Genomic DNA, 15,865 nt, shown 5'->3' with positions numbered 1-15,865 from the left:
CACTCTAAATACCCGGAAGTGGAAATCATATCCACCCCCAGCACCACAGAAGTAATCCCTAAGTTGGAGAAAATCATGGCTGCACATGGGCTGATAAAAGAGTTGAAGACGGACAATGGCCCTCCATTTCAAGGCCAAGAACTACCTAAGTACCCTAGGTATACAACATCGCAGAATCACTCCCAGATGGCCACAAGCGAACGGCGAAGTGTAAAGATTTATGCGAACCCTTAACAAGGTGATCCGAATTGCCCATGACAAAGGACAATCCCTTGAATTAGCTATTTTCAGGTTCTTAAGGAGCTACCGTCAAACACCCCACACTACGACGGGGGTTGCTCCAGGGCATCTTCTCATGGGCCGCGTAGTAATGGACTCGATACCTCACCATCCGCGATGGCGGCCTGAGCCTCCCAATGACCGTCAAGTGGAAGCTAGACGCCGGAAGACACATGCACAGGTCAGCCAACGGAGACGAGCCAAAGTACCCCAGCCAGATCGCCAGAGGAGATGTGGTGCTCCTAAAGAATCGTGTCACCAGTGGAAAGTTTTGACTACCATATGAACCAGAACCCTAGACAGTGGTCAATGTCAAGGGAACCAGGATTGTAGCCACTCGAGGGAGAGAAACTGTGACTCGTAATGTGTCCCACTTCAAAAAGTACCAATCTAGTGGGGTCACGGCATCTCTCATAGTGTCGGAAGCAAGTCCCTGTTCCCCGATCAGAGAAAGTACCAATGGCCGGGATCTTATGGATGTGTCGTTTCCCACGGAGAGTCCGGAATTCCATGACGGAGCGTCAAGTCAGCGTGATGGAGCGGAAGACGACAGCCTAGCCAGCAGTGGATGTAGTCCTGACCTACCAACTGGTGATGCACCATCCCCGGCCGGGGTCGGTGAGCCCCAGAGCAGAGGCACATCACAGCACCAGCTGAGGCAGAATCCAGTGCCATCCAGCCGCCTGAGAGACTACTTCACGTAAGACTGTTCATGTAAGTGTGTGTTGGCGCCAGTTGCGACCAGTGACTAAAGAGTCTGACCCTGGAGAGTGTCTGAAGAAACTTTTCAGTGACATTTTTGTTTTGTTATTTTTGTTGGGGAGGAATGTTGTGTTCTAGTCTTTTGGCCTCAGGCCGGGTGTTGTCATGATCATGTGACATTTGCCAATAAAGAAGGTCTACGCACTCACGTACGCCAGTGGGCGACGGCGTGGAGATTAAAGTTGTCATATAATTAACGGCTCCGAGTAATTATTTATAGGCCCCAATATAAGCCCCCAGGGCCCGCCATTTATCACCCTCCTGTGTCGCCTGGTGCCCCAGACGACACAACAGCATCCACTCAGGTTGCCATCTTAGTCACGCCCTGCCTCACCACTTTTAAAGGTCATCAGCCTCCATTATGGCACACCTACCCAAAAACAGAACCCTAGGACCCTAACCTTCATTGATTAACCGCACTAGTTCTGCCCTAATTGCCCCAATCTGAACCCCAGCAGTCCCCAGACTGCACCACCCACCCCAAAGGTCCAGGTGGCAGGCCTCCAGTGTCACCATCCCCTAATGCCCCCTTCTTGAAAATAAAATATAATGTCCCTGATATGCTGGAAGTTTTCTACAAGTGCGTGGAGGATATTTTTGTCTTTTTCCTGTCCGAGACACACATGCCTTCCCTTTCATACTGATCAAATGGGGGAAACCTGCAATGGCAAAGCCAACAGGTCCTGCCTATTTGAGCTACTACCTTTTTTCTCAATGTTTTTAGCCATGTTGCATAGTAGCAAGCAACAATACAGGAGAGGGCAAGCAACAATGAGGGTGGGGCAAGCCACAATGTTGGACTTGGACTGAGTGGGAGGGGTCAAGGAACAATGCAGGACAAGGTGGGAGGAGCAAACAACGTTCTGAAGCGGGGCGGGAGTGTGCAAGCACAACACAGTGAGGGTTAGATTGTGAAACCTACATATTGTCTGCGGTTTTGCAAGGCATTGTGGTATTTGTTTTTAGCGTCTTCTTGAATATATAACGTGCGACTATTGGCTTTGTCATGGTTTGTTATGTTCGCCTCATCGTCGTTTCGGAGACTCTTTTCGGCTGCATGCGACTCGGTATCCGGTGAAAAGTAGAGCATGCTTTTAGAACTGCCGGCAGTCCACGACCCCGTGTCATTTAAATGTCAGCTGAAATGACCCCAGTGAAGGTCAGATATGACGCGCCACCCGACTACGCCCTCTTCAGCTGCAGCTGCCTTCTCACCTTATCTTGGAAAGGGCAGTCTGGGGGCTCAGACTTGCCTCTTCTGCACCAAGAGCTATTTTGGTATGGCGACACTTGTCACTCAGTGAGGGTGCCCCCCTCCCTTTGGAGGAGGGAGGCGAATGGGACGGGCGGCAGGTCTCTGCACTCCCATTGGTCACCTGTCCTGACGTTCGACGGGCGGCAGGTCTCTGCACTCCCATTGGTCACCTGTCCTGACGTTCACTTTGCACGGGCAGCAGGCTGAGGGGTGCAAGTAGGACTGGCCGCTGTGATCACAACAGACTCTGTGGTGGTGTGGTCGTCAGTAGGGCATAGGCACGTGAAGTCTGTAAGATCAACCCTGCGGTTGGGTTAGTGGTGGGGAGCGCCAGAAGATCCCAGGGAAGGGCCAGGAGGGGAACCCCACTAGCAAAGACTTAGAATAAGAAGCCCCCCAGGGCGGAGCCCGCGAGTAGAGCAAACCCCAGGGTGAGGGAAGTGGGGTCTGTGAGTAGTAGGTTATCTGAGAGCAATACGTTTGACAACTCCAGGCGTTAGGTGCATAAATGAGACAAACCTCATGAGTGAGGGGCTGAGACTTACTCAACGCACTGAGCGGGAATTGTGAATAAGGCATAGAGGATAGAGGTATTCATAGGAAACCCCCCCCCCCCCCTGCCCCCAGACGAATTTGAGAGTAGGGGAAACAAAATGGAGGGTTACATACAATTAGGACAATAGGTACGTACGGTGAGGATGGTGAGTAGAACTAACCAGTGGGAATGTTGGGGCCTGCCCATAGGACAAACCACAGACTAGGCCTGTGAGTGGGACACGCTACAAGGGGCTTTGAGCAACACAAAGCATGGTACCATGGCTATGAAATGGACACCACTGGGGTATGGAGGTTCGACAGATAGACGAGCCTGTGAGCAAGGCAAGTCCTGGTTTGCAGGCTGTGAGTAGAAGGAACTTCACAATGGGCGCTGTGAGTAAGTGATACCTGTGAGTGCCAGCCGTGAGTAGCATAAACTCTTGAGTGTGGGGGTGGTCTATAAACACGATACCCTCTGTGTCGGTTTTGTGGACAAACCTTGGTTGTAAAAATGCCACCATAGTACAAAGCTGTGCGGGTAAAGCATTATGCAGCACTAACCCTCTGGGTTGGCGCTGTGAGAGGCAAAGAAACCTGGTGGTTATAGTCGGCCACACATAACAATGGGTTCCTTGTAGTCCACACCCTGAGGTGATATTCTCCACACACAAATCCTGGAGCGTGGTCACGAGAAGGCCAAACTCAGAGGAGTAATTGAAAATAGGTCTAATCCTGTTAAGGCCTATGTGTAGGCTACACCTACCAACAAGGTTACACGGAGCCCACGGATGGGGTGAGCTCACCTGAGGGCCAAACTCAAGGCATGGGCCACATGAAGGACAAAACCGAAAGTGGGTGTGCGTGCAGGACAGCCCCCGTGGTGGGGACAGCCTCCCGAGCTATATATAAGCCTGTCCTCTGGCACAGGGGTGACAGCCGGCATTCCATGGTGGGGGGAACCGAAGTGAGAGGGCGGGCAGCAGAGCGGGCATTGAGAAGCAACTGAACTTCATAAGCAACACTTTCCTAATTCGCAACGGTGCTTGAAGAGCAGTTTCCAGTGGTGGTGGCTTGAGGCTTGCTCACAGGATCACCTCACAGCGTGTGAAGCGACCGTGCGTGTTTAGAGCTCGAGCTCAGCTTGTTGAGACCCCCGCAGCCGTCATGCCGCACCGCCTGGTGATCGTGCGCCACGGCGAGAGCACGTGGAACCAGGAGAACCGCTTCTGCGGCTGGTTCGACGCCGACCTGAGCGAGAAGGGCGCCGAGGAGGCCAAGCGGGGCGCCCAGGCCATCCGGCAGGCCGGCATGGAGTTCGACATCTGCTACACCTCGGTGCTGAAGCGCGCCGTGCGCACCCTCTGGACCATCCTGGACACCGTCGACCAGATGTGGCTGCCCGTGGTGCGCACCTGGCGCCTCAACGAGCGCCACTACGGGGGCCTGATCGGGCTCAACAAGGCGGAGACCGCGGCCAAGCACGGCGAGGAGCAGGTCAAGATCTGGAGGCGCTCCTTCGACGTGCCGCCGCCACCCATGGACGAGGCCCACGCCTTCCACCAGAACATCAGCAAGGTGAGGCTTGGACCCTGGAGCGGGCTCGGGGACAGCAGGCGGGGTGCTGCTGTTTCCACCCAAGACTTGCTGGGGGCCCACGCTCTGCCAATGCACCTCTAATTGTTCTTCCCCTTTGCAATTCAAACACTGGCGTGTACACAAACCTCACCAACTCACCACTCAGGATGGCAGCTCCTCATTTTATTCAAAATTGGGACCCACACGCGGAGCCCTCTCAATGCTGAGCAGCACCACCCTATGAAACTTAGTAGGTCTTCACATACAACCCTCTGCCAATTCACGTCACTCTTGACTTGCATCACCGCACGATGCACCATCTGAGACAAACCAGAGACCTTCAGGGTCGATCTTCACACCCTCTGCTAATCCGGCTCTGTCAACGCACCTCAATCTCGACCCACACCATGCATACCATTCTTCTGATATTTGGACATATATACATCTCTAACAAAGCGCACCAGTCCTGTCCCCAGCACCCCTTCTACGTCAGTGCTGGAAAGAACGCACAGCTCTGCGGTGGCACCTCAGGCTTAACACGCGCTCTCCTCTGCCCTCCCAACACCAGCGCCCGCTGGCCGCTCAGCTAACGAGACCCTTCTTGAGAGGTTGCTCCTAGTGGTATTCATTACTAGCGCCCACTCACCGCTTCACAGATGCACCTCGAGGTAGAGCCTCGTCACTCTGGTGCTCTGATAATGGCAGCCGCACAGCATTTGACCCTTTGTACCGATGATATTCTAGAACTTTCTTGTAGTGCACAACTTCACACACAGTTCTGTCAATGCACTGCAGCCACAATATGACAATAACCCTGTTTGTGGTGTCTACCGCCTGCGTCTTTATACTAAAAATATTAGCACGTTTAACGAATTGAATAATTTGAAACACACAGTTTTTTTATGCACATTTATTCATTTAACACGCAGATTTGATTTAAACGCCTTAAATGCGATGCAATTCAGCGATGATATATAATTTACCTGCCATGTCTTAACTTGCTCTGCGTTCCAGAAAGAGCTCCGATTATAACTACTATATTTGTGTCTCTGTACCACACGCTATCGTGCAACGCACAGTAAGGTTTGGGAAGTTCCTAACTCCCTCGTCGTCTCCTCTCTCTCTCCCGCCAGGACCGGCGCTACGCAGACCTGAAGGCCGGAGAGCTCCCGCTCTGTGAGAGCCTGAAGGACACCATCGCCCGGGCCCTCCCCTTCTGGAACGACGTCATCGCCCCCCAGATCAAGGCCGGGAAGAGGGTCCTTATCGCTGCCCACGGAAACAGCCTGCGGGGGATCGTCAAACACCTGGACGGTGAGTGCCGGGGACCGGGCTGGCTGTGCGACGCCAGGCGTATTAAAAAGACATAAAGTGACCAAGGGCAGGTGCAAGTCACCCACACCAAGCTGCTGCCCTGCCAAGTGTGTGCGAGTAACTCACCCACTCCCGAGATACCATTCTGGGCCAGGGCTGGAGCGAGTAGCTCACTTGGACCTCCAGACTTCAAGATGCGCATTAGCAGGTGGGAGTAACTATCTAACTCCGGAGCTGTCAAGGTGCCCCATGCCTGGTGTAGCGCACCAACGCCAGAGACGTCAGGCAGACCCATGCCTGATGTAACTCACCCACTCCAAAGAAATCAAAGTGCCCATGCCAGGTGTAACTTACCCACTCCAGAGACATCAAGCAGACCTATGCCCGTGTAACTCACCCACTCAGAGACATCAGTCAGAACCATGCAGCAATATCAAGCTTCCACAACCCAAGTGTGAGTAAATCGTCCACTGCATAGGCCTCAAACTGCCCCCATGCCAGGTATAATTAACCCCACCTCACATTAAAGATATGAAAATGCCCCATGACTGGTTTAGCTTACCTGCTGCAGAAACATCAAGCTATCCCATGCAATGTGTGAGTGACGCAACCACTCCAGAAATAGCAAAGTGTCCCATACAATGTGAGGATAATTCACCAAATCCAGAGGCATCAATCTGTCCTCTGGCTGGTGTGAGTAACTTTTCTGCTCCAGAGACCTCAGTCTGTACCATGTCAGGTGTGAGTTACCCACTCACTCCTTTTCCAACGATATCTTTGCACAGTTCCATTTCCCTACTCTCTTCAAGGTCATCTCTCTGCACCCACAATTCTGTTCCTCTTCCCTCTTCGACACCTTCATTGAACGTACCCTTCTGTCCCTCTCACCCTTGTTCAGGCTCCTCTTTTTATCCTCAGTGGTTTATCCATCCTCTTTGATGCCCTCTTTGCGCACGGAGGGGCATATTTACAAGGCACCTGTGCCACCAGAGCGTCCCTTTTTTGACACTCGGGTGGCGCACAACCCTGAACCATATTTACAAGGACATGCAAAGCCACCCTGCAGGGCTCTTCATGGCCCTGTAAATTTGGCCCGCTTTCACACACTACTCTGTGTGAAGGGACGTTCCATGGGTGTTGCTGTGGGTGTTCCCACGCAACACCCATGGAGTCTGGCGCATTCCCAAATTTACACGGTTTCGTAAACCTGGGGATACATCAGATTCTAATGCTGCCCCAGGGAAGGTGTTAAAGTGACATAAAAAGAAAAATACCTTTATCTCTCCTCCTTTTTTTGCTCTTTCTATGTGTGCTGCATTGTGCAGCACACATAGCAAGAAAACCGCATCAATGATTGTTTTTGTGCGGGAAGGCATCCCTTGCTGCACAAAATCAATCGTGCCTACAACACAGGCACCCTTGCGCATGGTGTAACGCTGCTTGCGTTGGATCTAGGCAGCCAGTTGTGCACAAGCGCATAGGAACGCACAGGGATGCTTCATCTTGTTGTAAATACCGCGCACCCCATCACTTTCCTAATGATGCAGCTCGGTACAGCAAGATGGCTTGCAGTGCCGCGTTGCGTCATTTTCTAGTAAATATGCCCCAGATAGTCCTGTCTCACTTCCCTCTTCACTGACCTCCCTGTGCGCTGCACAGACCTGCCCCCTCTGGGCATACATACTTTGGTCTCCACCCTCTTCACCTTGTGTCTTTGCACCACCGTTCTGGTCCTCACCCTTCTCCCACGTCCTCTCTCTTCACCCTGGCCATATTAATGCGACCTTCCTCATTCATGTCGTCACCATATACCAATGTCCCTCCTCCTCCGGTAACACCACGCACGCTCGACCCGCGCGCCCCTTCACCCACCCCACGTGCACTGGCTGCTCTGCCGCCGAGGCTCCCTGACCTCCTGAAGGCACGCCCTGTCCTTCATCCACTGTGCCCCCTCACCACGCACCCTAGCAGGCTCCTGAAGGTCAGGTGGCTTTTCTTAGGCCTCCTCATGTTTCAGTCAGCCTCCCGTCCCTATAAATACGCCATATCTTTAGACCTCCCACCCCAGAACTCTACTCCCCCACCGACGACATGCGGAAGTGCACGTACAGCCCCTCCCGGGGTGCAGACCTCCAGCACCGGCGCGTGCCAAGGGTCTCTCCTGTAAAGGTCAGCGTCCATGTGAGGAGGTAACTACTAGCCCCTGCCCAGGCTGTAAAGCGGGCGTGTGGCTTAGCAGCGTCATAACTATATTGTCTCTATACTCGCCACTCGTTCCTCCATACAACAAAATAAAACAGAATTATAAAATGCTAAACATAATCTTTCCCTTCATAAGTTTCTGTAAAGCACAGATTCCAAGAGTTTCTTGTGCATGGGAGCATCCTTGAACACCAGGATGTTTGTCTTCGCTCGTTTTATCCACCGGTTAGGCTTTGGAGTGGCCTCCAAGGTGAAGGGAGCTTGATATAGGAACCAAAACAAAATTTAAATAGAGAGTGCTCAAGGGCTTTTTGTTCATTCCACTGATTACTGAACTGGCCACAAAATACCCAATTGCAGCATTAATTAAAAAAAATGAGCATGTTTTACATACAGAAGACACTGACAGGTAAAGGGCGTGAAAGCTTTGCTTTCAATGAAGAGGAGGCCTCACACATTTTACAATTGGTTGGAATTGAAGCCACAAAAATCAGACCAACAGCAGAAGCTGAGCAGCCTGTTCGGAAAACAGATGGAGAAGGAATAACTGGTGTATCTTGATATCTATTGTGTGGTCAATAACAGGGATATGAAGTAAATGAAAGGGGACTTCGATAGTTTGGCTGCAAGCAGCACCAACAAGAGCCTGATTACGATCCTGGCGAACAGGGTCACTCCGTCACACAAGCAAAACCACAGTTGATGGACAGAATGCAGAACAATGTCATACATTCACCCCAGTACAGAGATCTGGGCCTAAATCTATCGTTTTTTGCACTCCACACCACCCCAGTTCAGACATGGCCATATGCAAATCAGTCTGACCCTGTGCCTCATGGGAACAGTCCAGGCCGAACTACCAAGCCATGCCTTCCCTGGACCGGAAACAAGCTTCCGAGGACCGGTTTCTGGCATTCCAGCCGTCTTCAGCCCGGCTTTCTTGAATCCAGTGGTGTGGAGTGCATGGGACTCACGTCTAAGCATACCCATCCCACTCAGGGTGACAAATGCAAAAACCACAATTAATGGACAGAATGCAGAACAATGTCATACATTCACCCCACTCCGTCACACATGACAGATATCCCGTCCATCAAATTACAATTCCATTATATTCAATGGAACGTGTAATATGGCGGACAGGATATCCTCCACGTTTGCGACAGAGTATTCCATCCACCAAGATCGTAATCATGCCCAAAATGTGTGATCTTGGGGGAGCAGCCATGAGAAGTTCCGGAAAGCATTGATCTGTGATAACAGGGAGTTAAGATGTCTTGTAAAATAGAAGCAGAAGACATGTCAATCTTGTTGGAGAAAAAGGAAAATTAATTAACTGAAGTGGAGTTATAATTATAAACAATTTAAAGAAAGAAAAGTTCTGATAAATTATCTAATTGGTGGAAAAGAGGAACCAATTTTTTTTTTCAATTGCCCTTTGAAACAGTATATGAGCCGACCATCATGACAGGAATGTTGTGTGTATCTGAGCATCTCTGAACACAAGATTTGGGTATCCTTTCATTTAATTCTTTGGTTAGGCCGTGGAGCGGCCTCCAATGCACACTCAATTAAGGCAGATAAATAATTGTTAGAGAGTGCAATAAAGGGTATTTTATTAATGCAAAATATTTTAAAGAGATTGCACTGTGGTGACTCCACCATCAAAAACTCTTGACCATCAGGTCATCATGTTTGGATTGAATATCCCTCACAGCCTTCTCTTGCCCTCGAAATCAGGTGCTCTCTCCTGCCCTAGGCCCTGGACTAAAATACATAAATACACTATAATGCAACATTTGCTCCATGGTCAACCCAGTCTCACTTCTGCTGCTTTGTTAGAATCCGCTTATTCAACGGACTGGCTTACTTCCACCTTTTATAAGCTTGTGTCACCCAAAATCTCTCGCACAACTAGATGTTTAATCTTCGCGCCCAGCACTCTGAAGCACTCAGGCTGGAAAAATTAGCCAGCAGGATACAGGGAAGACGATGGTGCACGCCCTAAGATGAGCATGAGAAGCAGCCCTACAAATGTACATAGACTAAGTATAAAAATCTCCTTATAAAAGAAAAAAGTAACTTTTACAAATAACAAATCAGTTCAGCTGCAAACTCTACTAAAGGGCTATGTCAGGTTGTAAACAAACTCACCTCCTTATCTAGTAATAGCACTGCAGCTTACAGCCAGCAGTTCTGTGACACACTGGCGCACAGCTTCAGGGTCAAAGTCGACCAGATATTCCTGAATTTCACCAACTACTCTAAGCTAGAAGATAAGGACTAAACCATCCAGTCAAAACCCTCTCACGCCACCTCCACTGAATTCCTACCCACCTCCTCTGACCAAGTAGCGAATGTATTCAACAGCTCAAAATGCAGCTTTCCACACAATCCATGCCCACCTGGCATACTCCAGCTGGCCTCATAAGATGATAGCAGCTAATCTTTCAGCAATCTTTAAAATCATGTTCTCTTCAGGAGTTTTTACCTCAAGCTGGAAAAAAGCCTAGATTCTCCCGTTAATTGACAAACCTAGTCATAACCCAGCAGACCCTAACAATCATCGCCCCATTTCCTGCCTTCCCCTTCCAGCAAAAATTGTGGAGAAGATACTGAACATCCCCTATTCTACTTCCAGAATCCTCCGATCCACGAACCTCCATTTGACCCTGACGCCCAGGATCAAGAGGGCGCGTTCAGGAGGCCGGCGCTTCTCTTACAACGCTTCCAAATTGTGGAACTCACTCCCTCTGGACCTACGTGCCCAACCCAACCTCCTTCCCTTCCGCAAACCTCTAAAGACTCCCCCTTCTGTTCTCGCTTGTTTCTATCATCAGCGCTGGGACGCTTACGGGCAGCCATGCGCTTTAGAAATCCCTAAACATTAAACATTAAACATGCAACTTGCTCAGTTCATTCATGCAAATAATCTTCTGGACCCGACCCAGTTCAGTTTCCGACACAGGCGCAGCACAAAACCCCCCTAATTAAGGCCACAGAGGAGATAAGAGCTGCATTAGACACGGGAGGCTCTCCAGCGCTTATCCTCTTTGAGCTTTCAGCTGCCTTTGATGTGGTGGGTCATAAAACCTTGATCAACCGGCTGACTGAACTTGGTGTCAAGGACAAAGCCATGTCCCTTCTGACCTTCTTTCTCTCCTATAGACTCCACCCAGTGGCCTTGGGTCCCTATTAGTCCTCCCCTTTTACTCTTCCTTGTGGGCCCCTCACAGAGCCTTGCTTAGTACCACACTTTTTAGCATCTACGTCTCTGAATTGACTACCCTTATTAAAAGCCTTGACTGCTTACTTACCTCTTACGCTGACAACACTCAATTAGATGTGTCAGCCTTCAACAACGATCCTACAGTTTCCACTCAGTACCTGGAGTGTATGAGAGCAATCAGTTCATGGATGAACAGTCTCTGTCTGAAGCTTAAGTCAGGGAAAACTGAGACGGTTATCTTCGGTAACCTCTCATCAGCGGGTCTCCCTTCTGGCGGCCGGCTGAGCTAGGTCCCCTTCCTACCCCAGTGGCCAAACCAAGAATTTGGGTGTACAAATTGATAACAAGCTTAACTATGGTGCTCAGGTGTCAGCTGTAGTCTCGTCATTGATTTACTTTCTCAGGATGATCAAAAAAGTCTCCCCTACATTCCAGCAAATTGCAAAAACCTGTCATCACCGCCCCAGTACTATCCAAAGTAGACTACTGTAGTGGTCTTTACATGAGCCTTCAGGAAAAAAATACTAGTAGACACCAGATGGTACAAAACACTGCTGCTAGAATGATAGTAGGACTGCCTAAATTCCAACCAGGCCCCTCTGAAATCAGGAAGCTCCACTGGCTTCCAGTGAGAAATTTCCATAAAATTAAAATCTCTGAGATAATCCAGTGGTACACTCCTAGCAGACCTCCAAGTTTGCTCGGAGTTAAAATTCTTGCGACTCCCAGAGTTAGGAAGGATAACTGTGGTGGAAGGAGCTTTGTTACCAAAACAACCAAACTCAGGAACAGCCCTTTCCTCCCCATATTAGGTCTATCCCCTCCTTGTTATCATTCAGGAAAGAGCTTAAAACCTGTTTTTTGTTTTTTAGATGAAGGGTGACCAGGTCGTGCTCTAGAGCAGTCAGCGCCAAGACACCTCAGGGTAATTGTGCGCTGTGCAAATCTAAATAACATAACATAACTTGACAGCCCATCTGGCACAGGGCTGCAAGGTTAAGTGGTGATAGCCCGCCCTATGTCGAGCCACTGATTTTCCCCTATCATGGTCTGCCATTTGTTGCATGGCTAGGCACAATAAACAATGGCTTTGACATGTGAAAGCAATTTACCTGTGCTCATGGGTATGCAGTGACAGAATATAGCAAATGCATCAAAATGTGTAACGATATTGATGACATACAATTCTCTTTAGAGGAAAAGCTATTTCTTAATAGTTCTGTCAGTTAACCCCAACCCCACAGAGTTACTGAGTGCTCTTTGTCTGAATCTAAGTTGGTCGACATTTTCAGCATGAGGACTGTTAAAAATTAAAGGGCAAACTGTTGATATGATGTGTGATCTTGTAAGGGTATTAAAATGCATACGACCGTGACCTGTAGCTGTTCATGCTGGAGCAGGGAAGCCGCTTGTAAGATTAGATTACCTATTTTAACTTCAAATATCGCCAATGGCGAAAAACGCCAATACGCCAGAAAATAACAGCTGATTAAGTCAGTGAACAACTGGAAGTATTCTATATTTTTTATTTAGTTCAGAGGCTTTTGACTTCTAAGAAACTGCCCTGGCTTTAAACTTAATGGTGGCTCCAGCCGAATAATTGAAAAGCTTTTATACTTATTTTACGGTCCTGACTTGACTTGGATGAGGTTTTCCCTTCCGGCTATAAGAAAACGGTTCTTTTCTCTTTAAAAATACATGATTTCACAAAATCTCCCTAAAGATTTTTAGGTTAGAAAACTTGTCTTAAAGAAGGTGAAGAAAACCAGTTGTCACCGAAACGCTGCGTCAACCTTTTACTTAAGTTTTCTTCAATCCGTTTGTGTTTCATTATTCTCTAGGTGGAATACCCTGTATTTTACATGTATATTTATTTTGATATTTTGCATATTTCTCTATGAGAAGGCGGTTTTATTTGTGTTAACATTGTAATTTTAAATGTATGATGTAATACATTGTTCACTTATACAGTGATTATTACCTTTTGCAATCCTTTAATATACATCCTTAATGCATTCAACATTGTCTGACTGTCTGTGGTTACCATCGGAGGTTTGTAATAGCACATGATCCATACAGTGATATTTTTTTGGTCACACTATACTCTTGTTTTAAACCAAGATTTGGCGATTAGGGACTTCTTTTGTTTTCCAAATTTTGCTACCCTGTCCCTTTTTCGCAATTAGGGTAACTACCTTCTGTTCTTGACAAAGCCAATAGATATCACTTGTGCAACCCACTGACTTTGCCAAGACTTGCTTATATTCTGACACTATACTTGAGAGCTGAATCATTTTTTAAATTACTTATTTAAATGTTTCTAAGACAAAATTAATACAATATGTTGTTTTCTCACTAAAGTGTTATTGTTATCCACTTATTGACTGTCTGATTAATTTCGAAATGTATACATTCATTCCATTCCCAGATAAACCACTGGTTTTGTAAATAGTTTATTGACCCAGGTTCAGTCCTGGTGTAAGTTAGCCCTAATCCTTGTTCAAGACATTGTTATAATGAGACAAAGTTTTTCAAGTAAATTTCCAGAGTAGAGTGAGAATTCACAATGTGCGTGGTATCCAGATGCCCTTCTGTGCTATATACTTTAATTCTTGATCGCATATGTGGGAATATCTACTGAACCTGCACACCACTAAAGATGTTCTTTAATTTGTTCTCCCATACGCTCTCTAGGAATGTCAGACGCTGCCATCATGGACCTGAACCTGCCGACGGGCATCCCAATTGTATATGAGCTTGATGATAACTTGAAGCCAATCAAACCCATGCAGTTCCTGGGTGACGAGGAGACCGTGCGTAAGGCCATGGAGGCTGTAGCTGCTCAAGGCAAGGTTAAGAAGTAGAGGCCATCACTATCTGCCAAGGCTTCCCTCTACCACTGGAGCTAGTCTGCCACTCGTCTCCGGCGCCCAAAATGGACTGGGTTTCCAGATGTCACACTTTTAATTCCAGACATGGACTGGTCAGTTGAGATTTTCCAACAAATCAGTGGCTCCGAAAGGCGGGAAAGATTGGGATAGGGTCAGTCAAAGGTATTTAGAAATCCTACAAGTGAATGATTTTATCCCCGTTCTAAATAACTTTTGAGAGGCAATGGCCTTTTTGGAAAGCTCTTGCTTTCTCCTGGGGCTTGTCGAACTCCAGTTCACCTGTATTTGAGTTTTTTCCAAAGAGGTAACATTATCAATATTGTAAACAAAGAAAGAGATGCAATCTATCCATCCGCCATGATGTTATACTTCCCAATAAAATACCCAAGACCCCACATAAAATAACTTGTCTGGTTCACTTTATGGTTTTCAGGGCCCGCAATAAGTACAAAAGAAGGTACACTGGGTGAATTTGCTAGGTCAAAATGGCTGCCTCCTGCAACTAAACACACGTTTTAAATCACCTGAGAAGAGATATTAGAGTCTTGATGATTTACACAGAGTATAGTAGAGGGTGGGGACTAGTGGAACTGGACACATTTAGTAAAGATGTAGAAGTACAGCAACAGATTGCACCTTTTATGTTTCTATTAATTATTCAAGTCTCTTCAGGGGGCATGACAATAAACCACAAGGATGAAAGATGAGTAATTTGTAAAGATCAATAGATCCCGAACATGCCTTTGGTAAAGGATAATAGAGGTTTCAATGTATTGATTGTTTTACATTGCATGTCAAAAAATCACTACTGGTTGAAATCCGATTTTCATTTTTCACAGGAATTATGCAGTTTCCATTAATTATGGAATTAGGCAGTTCCTCTCAATTATGGAAGTAGTTTATGGGTGGGACAAAATTCCTGTGACTTATTGGTTTTGAAACCACTACTGTCCGTGTATAGAGAGTATTTTTGATTTGATTTGATTTCATATTTATATAGCGCAACAATCACCCAAGGGCATCAAGGTGCTAGAGAAAGACAACAGGTAACACATCGACCATAAGAAACAAGGAGGAGAATCAGCTCACCGTATGCCTGAGAACAGTCAGGTCTTAAGAGCTTTTCTAAACGGGAGCAGAAGAGGAATCGATCTAAGTGCCTGGGGCAGGGAATTTCAAAGCTTCGACGCTGCCACTGAAAAAGCCCAATCCCCCCACTTCCTCCTCTTAGTTTTAGATACCCAAAGTAGCATTTGGTGAGAGGAGCGCAAGTCATCCTGGGAAGTACCATTTGAACATGGTCATGAGTCTCAGAGGGTAGGGGGCATGTAATGACTAGTGGACCATACACAGTGCTTTAAAACTGATGCGATGTTCAATGGGAAGCCAGTGTAGGTGTTCTTGTCCCTTTTTGCTGATTGTGTTTTGGGAATGTCCAGAATGAGTCTTACGAATCCATTATGCAGTACCTGGAGTTTATGATGCAAGCCCTTACTGGCAGCCAGGTACAGAGCATTGCAATTGTCTAGTCTGGCCATTACCAGAGCCTGACCTACCTGGATCCTGGCTGCACATTGGATGAAAGGAAAGATTTTTTTTAACATCCTTATAAGCCAGGAGCATGTGGAGATGGTACGGTTCACTTGAGCCATAAAGCCAAGCTCTGTATCAATCCAGATTCCCAAAGTCTTGGCTTTTTCACTCAGGACATGACAGCACCTCAAGGATTGAGGCCAACAGTTACTGTTCCATTTGGCCGTCCCTCATCCGAACATCATCACCTCCTTTTTATACCCATTAAGTTTAAGGAAATTAGCCAAC

The 15,865-nt window shown here is 47.6% G+C and overlaps 1 protein-coding gene across 1 annotated transcript; it reads left to right on the top strand.

Annotated features, from left to right (window-relative positions):
• The first annotated feature begins 3,764 nt into the window (after positions 1-3,764).
• PGAM2 (phosphoglycerate mutase 2) lies at positions 3,765-14,449 on the top strand. Its single transcript, XM_086943416.1, has 3 exons — positions 3,765-4,408; positions 5,542-5,722; positions 13,848-14,449. The coding sequence occupies exons 1-3, from the start codon at positions 3,998-4,000 to the stop codon at positions 14,015-14,017; spliced, it is 762 nt and encodes a 253-aa protein (XP_086799542.1). The 5' UTR covers positions 3,765-3,997; the 3' UTR covers positions 14,018-14,449.
• Positions 14,450-15,865: the final 1,416 nt, after the last annotated feature.

Source organism: Lissotriton vulgaris, chromosome 11 (assembly GCF_964263255.1).
Source record: "Lissotriton vulgaris chromosome 11, aLisVul1.2, whole genome shotgun sequence".
Taxonomy (NCBI): domain Eukaryota; kingdom Metazoa; phylum Chordata; class Amphibia; order Caudata; family Salamandridae; genus Lissotriton; species Lissotriton vulgaris.
The sequence above is the reverse complement of the archived record's forward strand: the minus strand, read 5'-3'. Positions and strand labels throughout refer to the sequence as shown.

Bases quoted from the DNA above. Each gene is read 5' to 3' on its own strand.
- PGAM2 (XM_086943416.1), top strand. From the start codon at position 3,998: ATGCCGCACCGCCTGGTGATCGTGCGCCACGGCGAGAGCACGTGGAAC. The intron at 4,409-5,541 runs GTGAGGCTTGGA...CTCTCCCGCCAG, and splicing joins TCCACCAGAACATCAGCAAG to GACCGGCGCTACGCAGACCT. The intron at 5,723-13,847 runs GTGAGTGCCGGG...TACGCTCTCTAG, and splicing joins GATCGTCAAACACCTGGACG to GAATGTCAGACGCTGCCATC.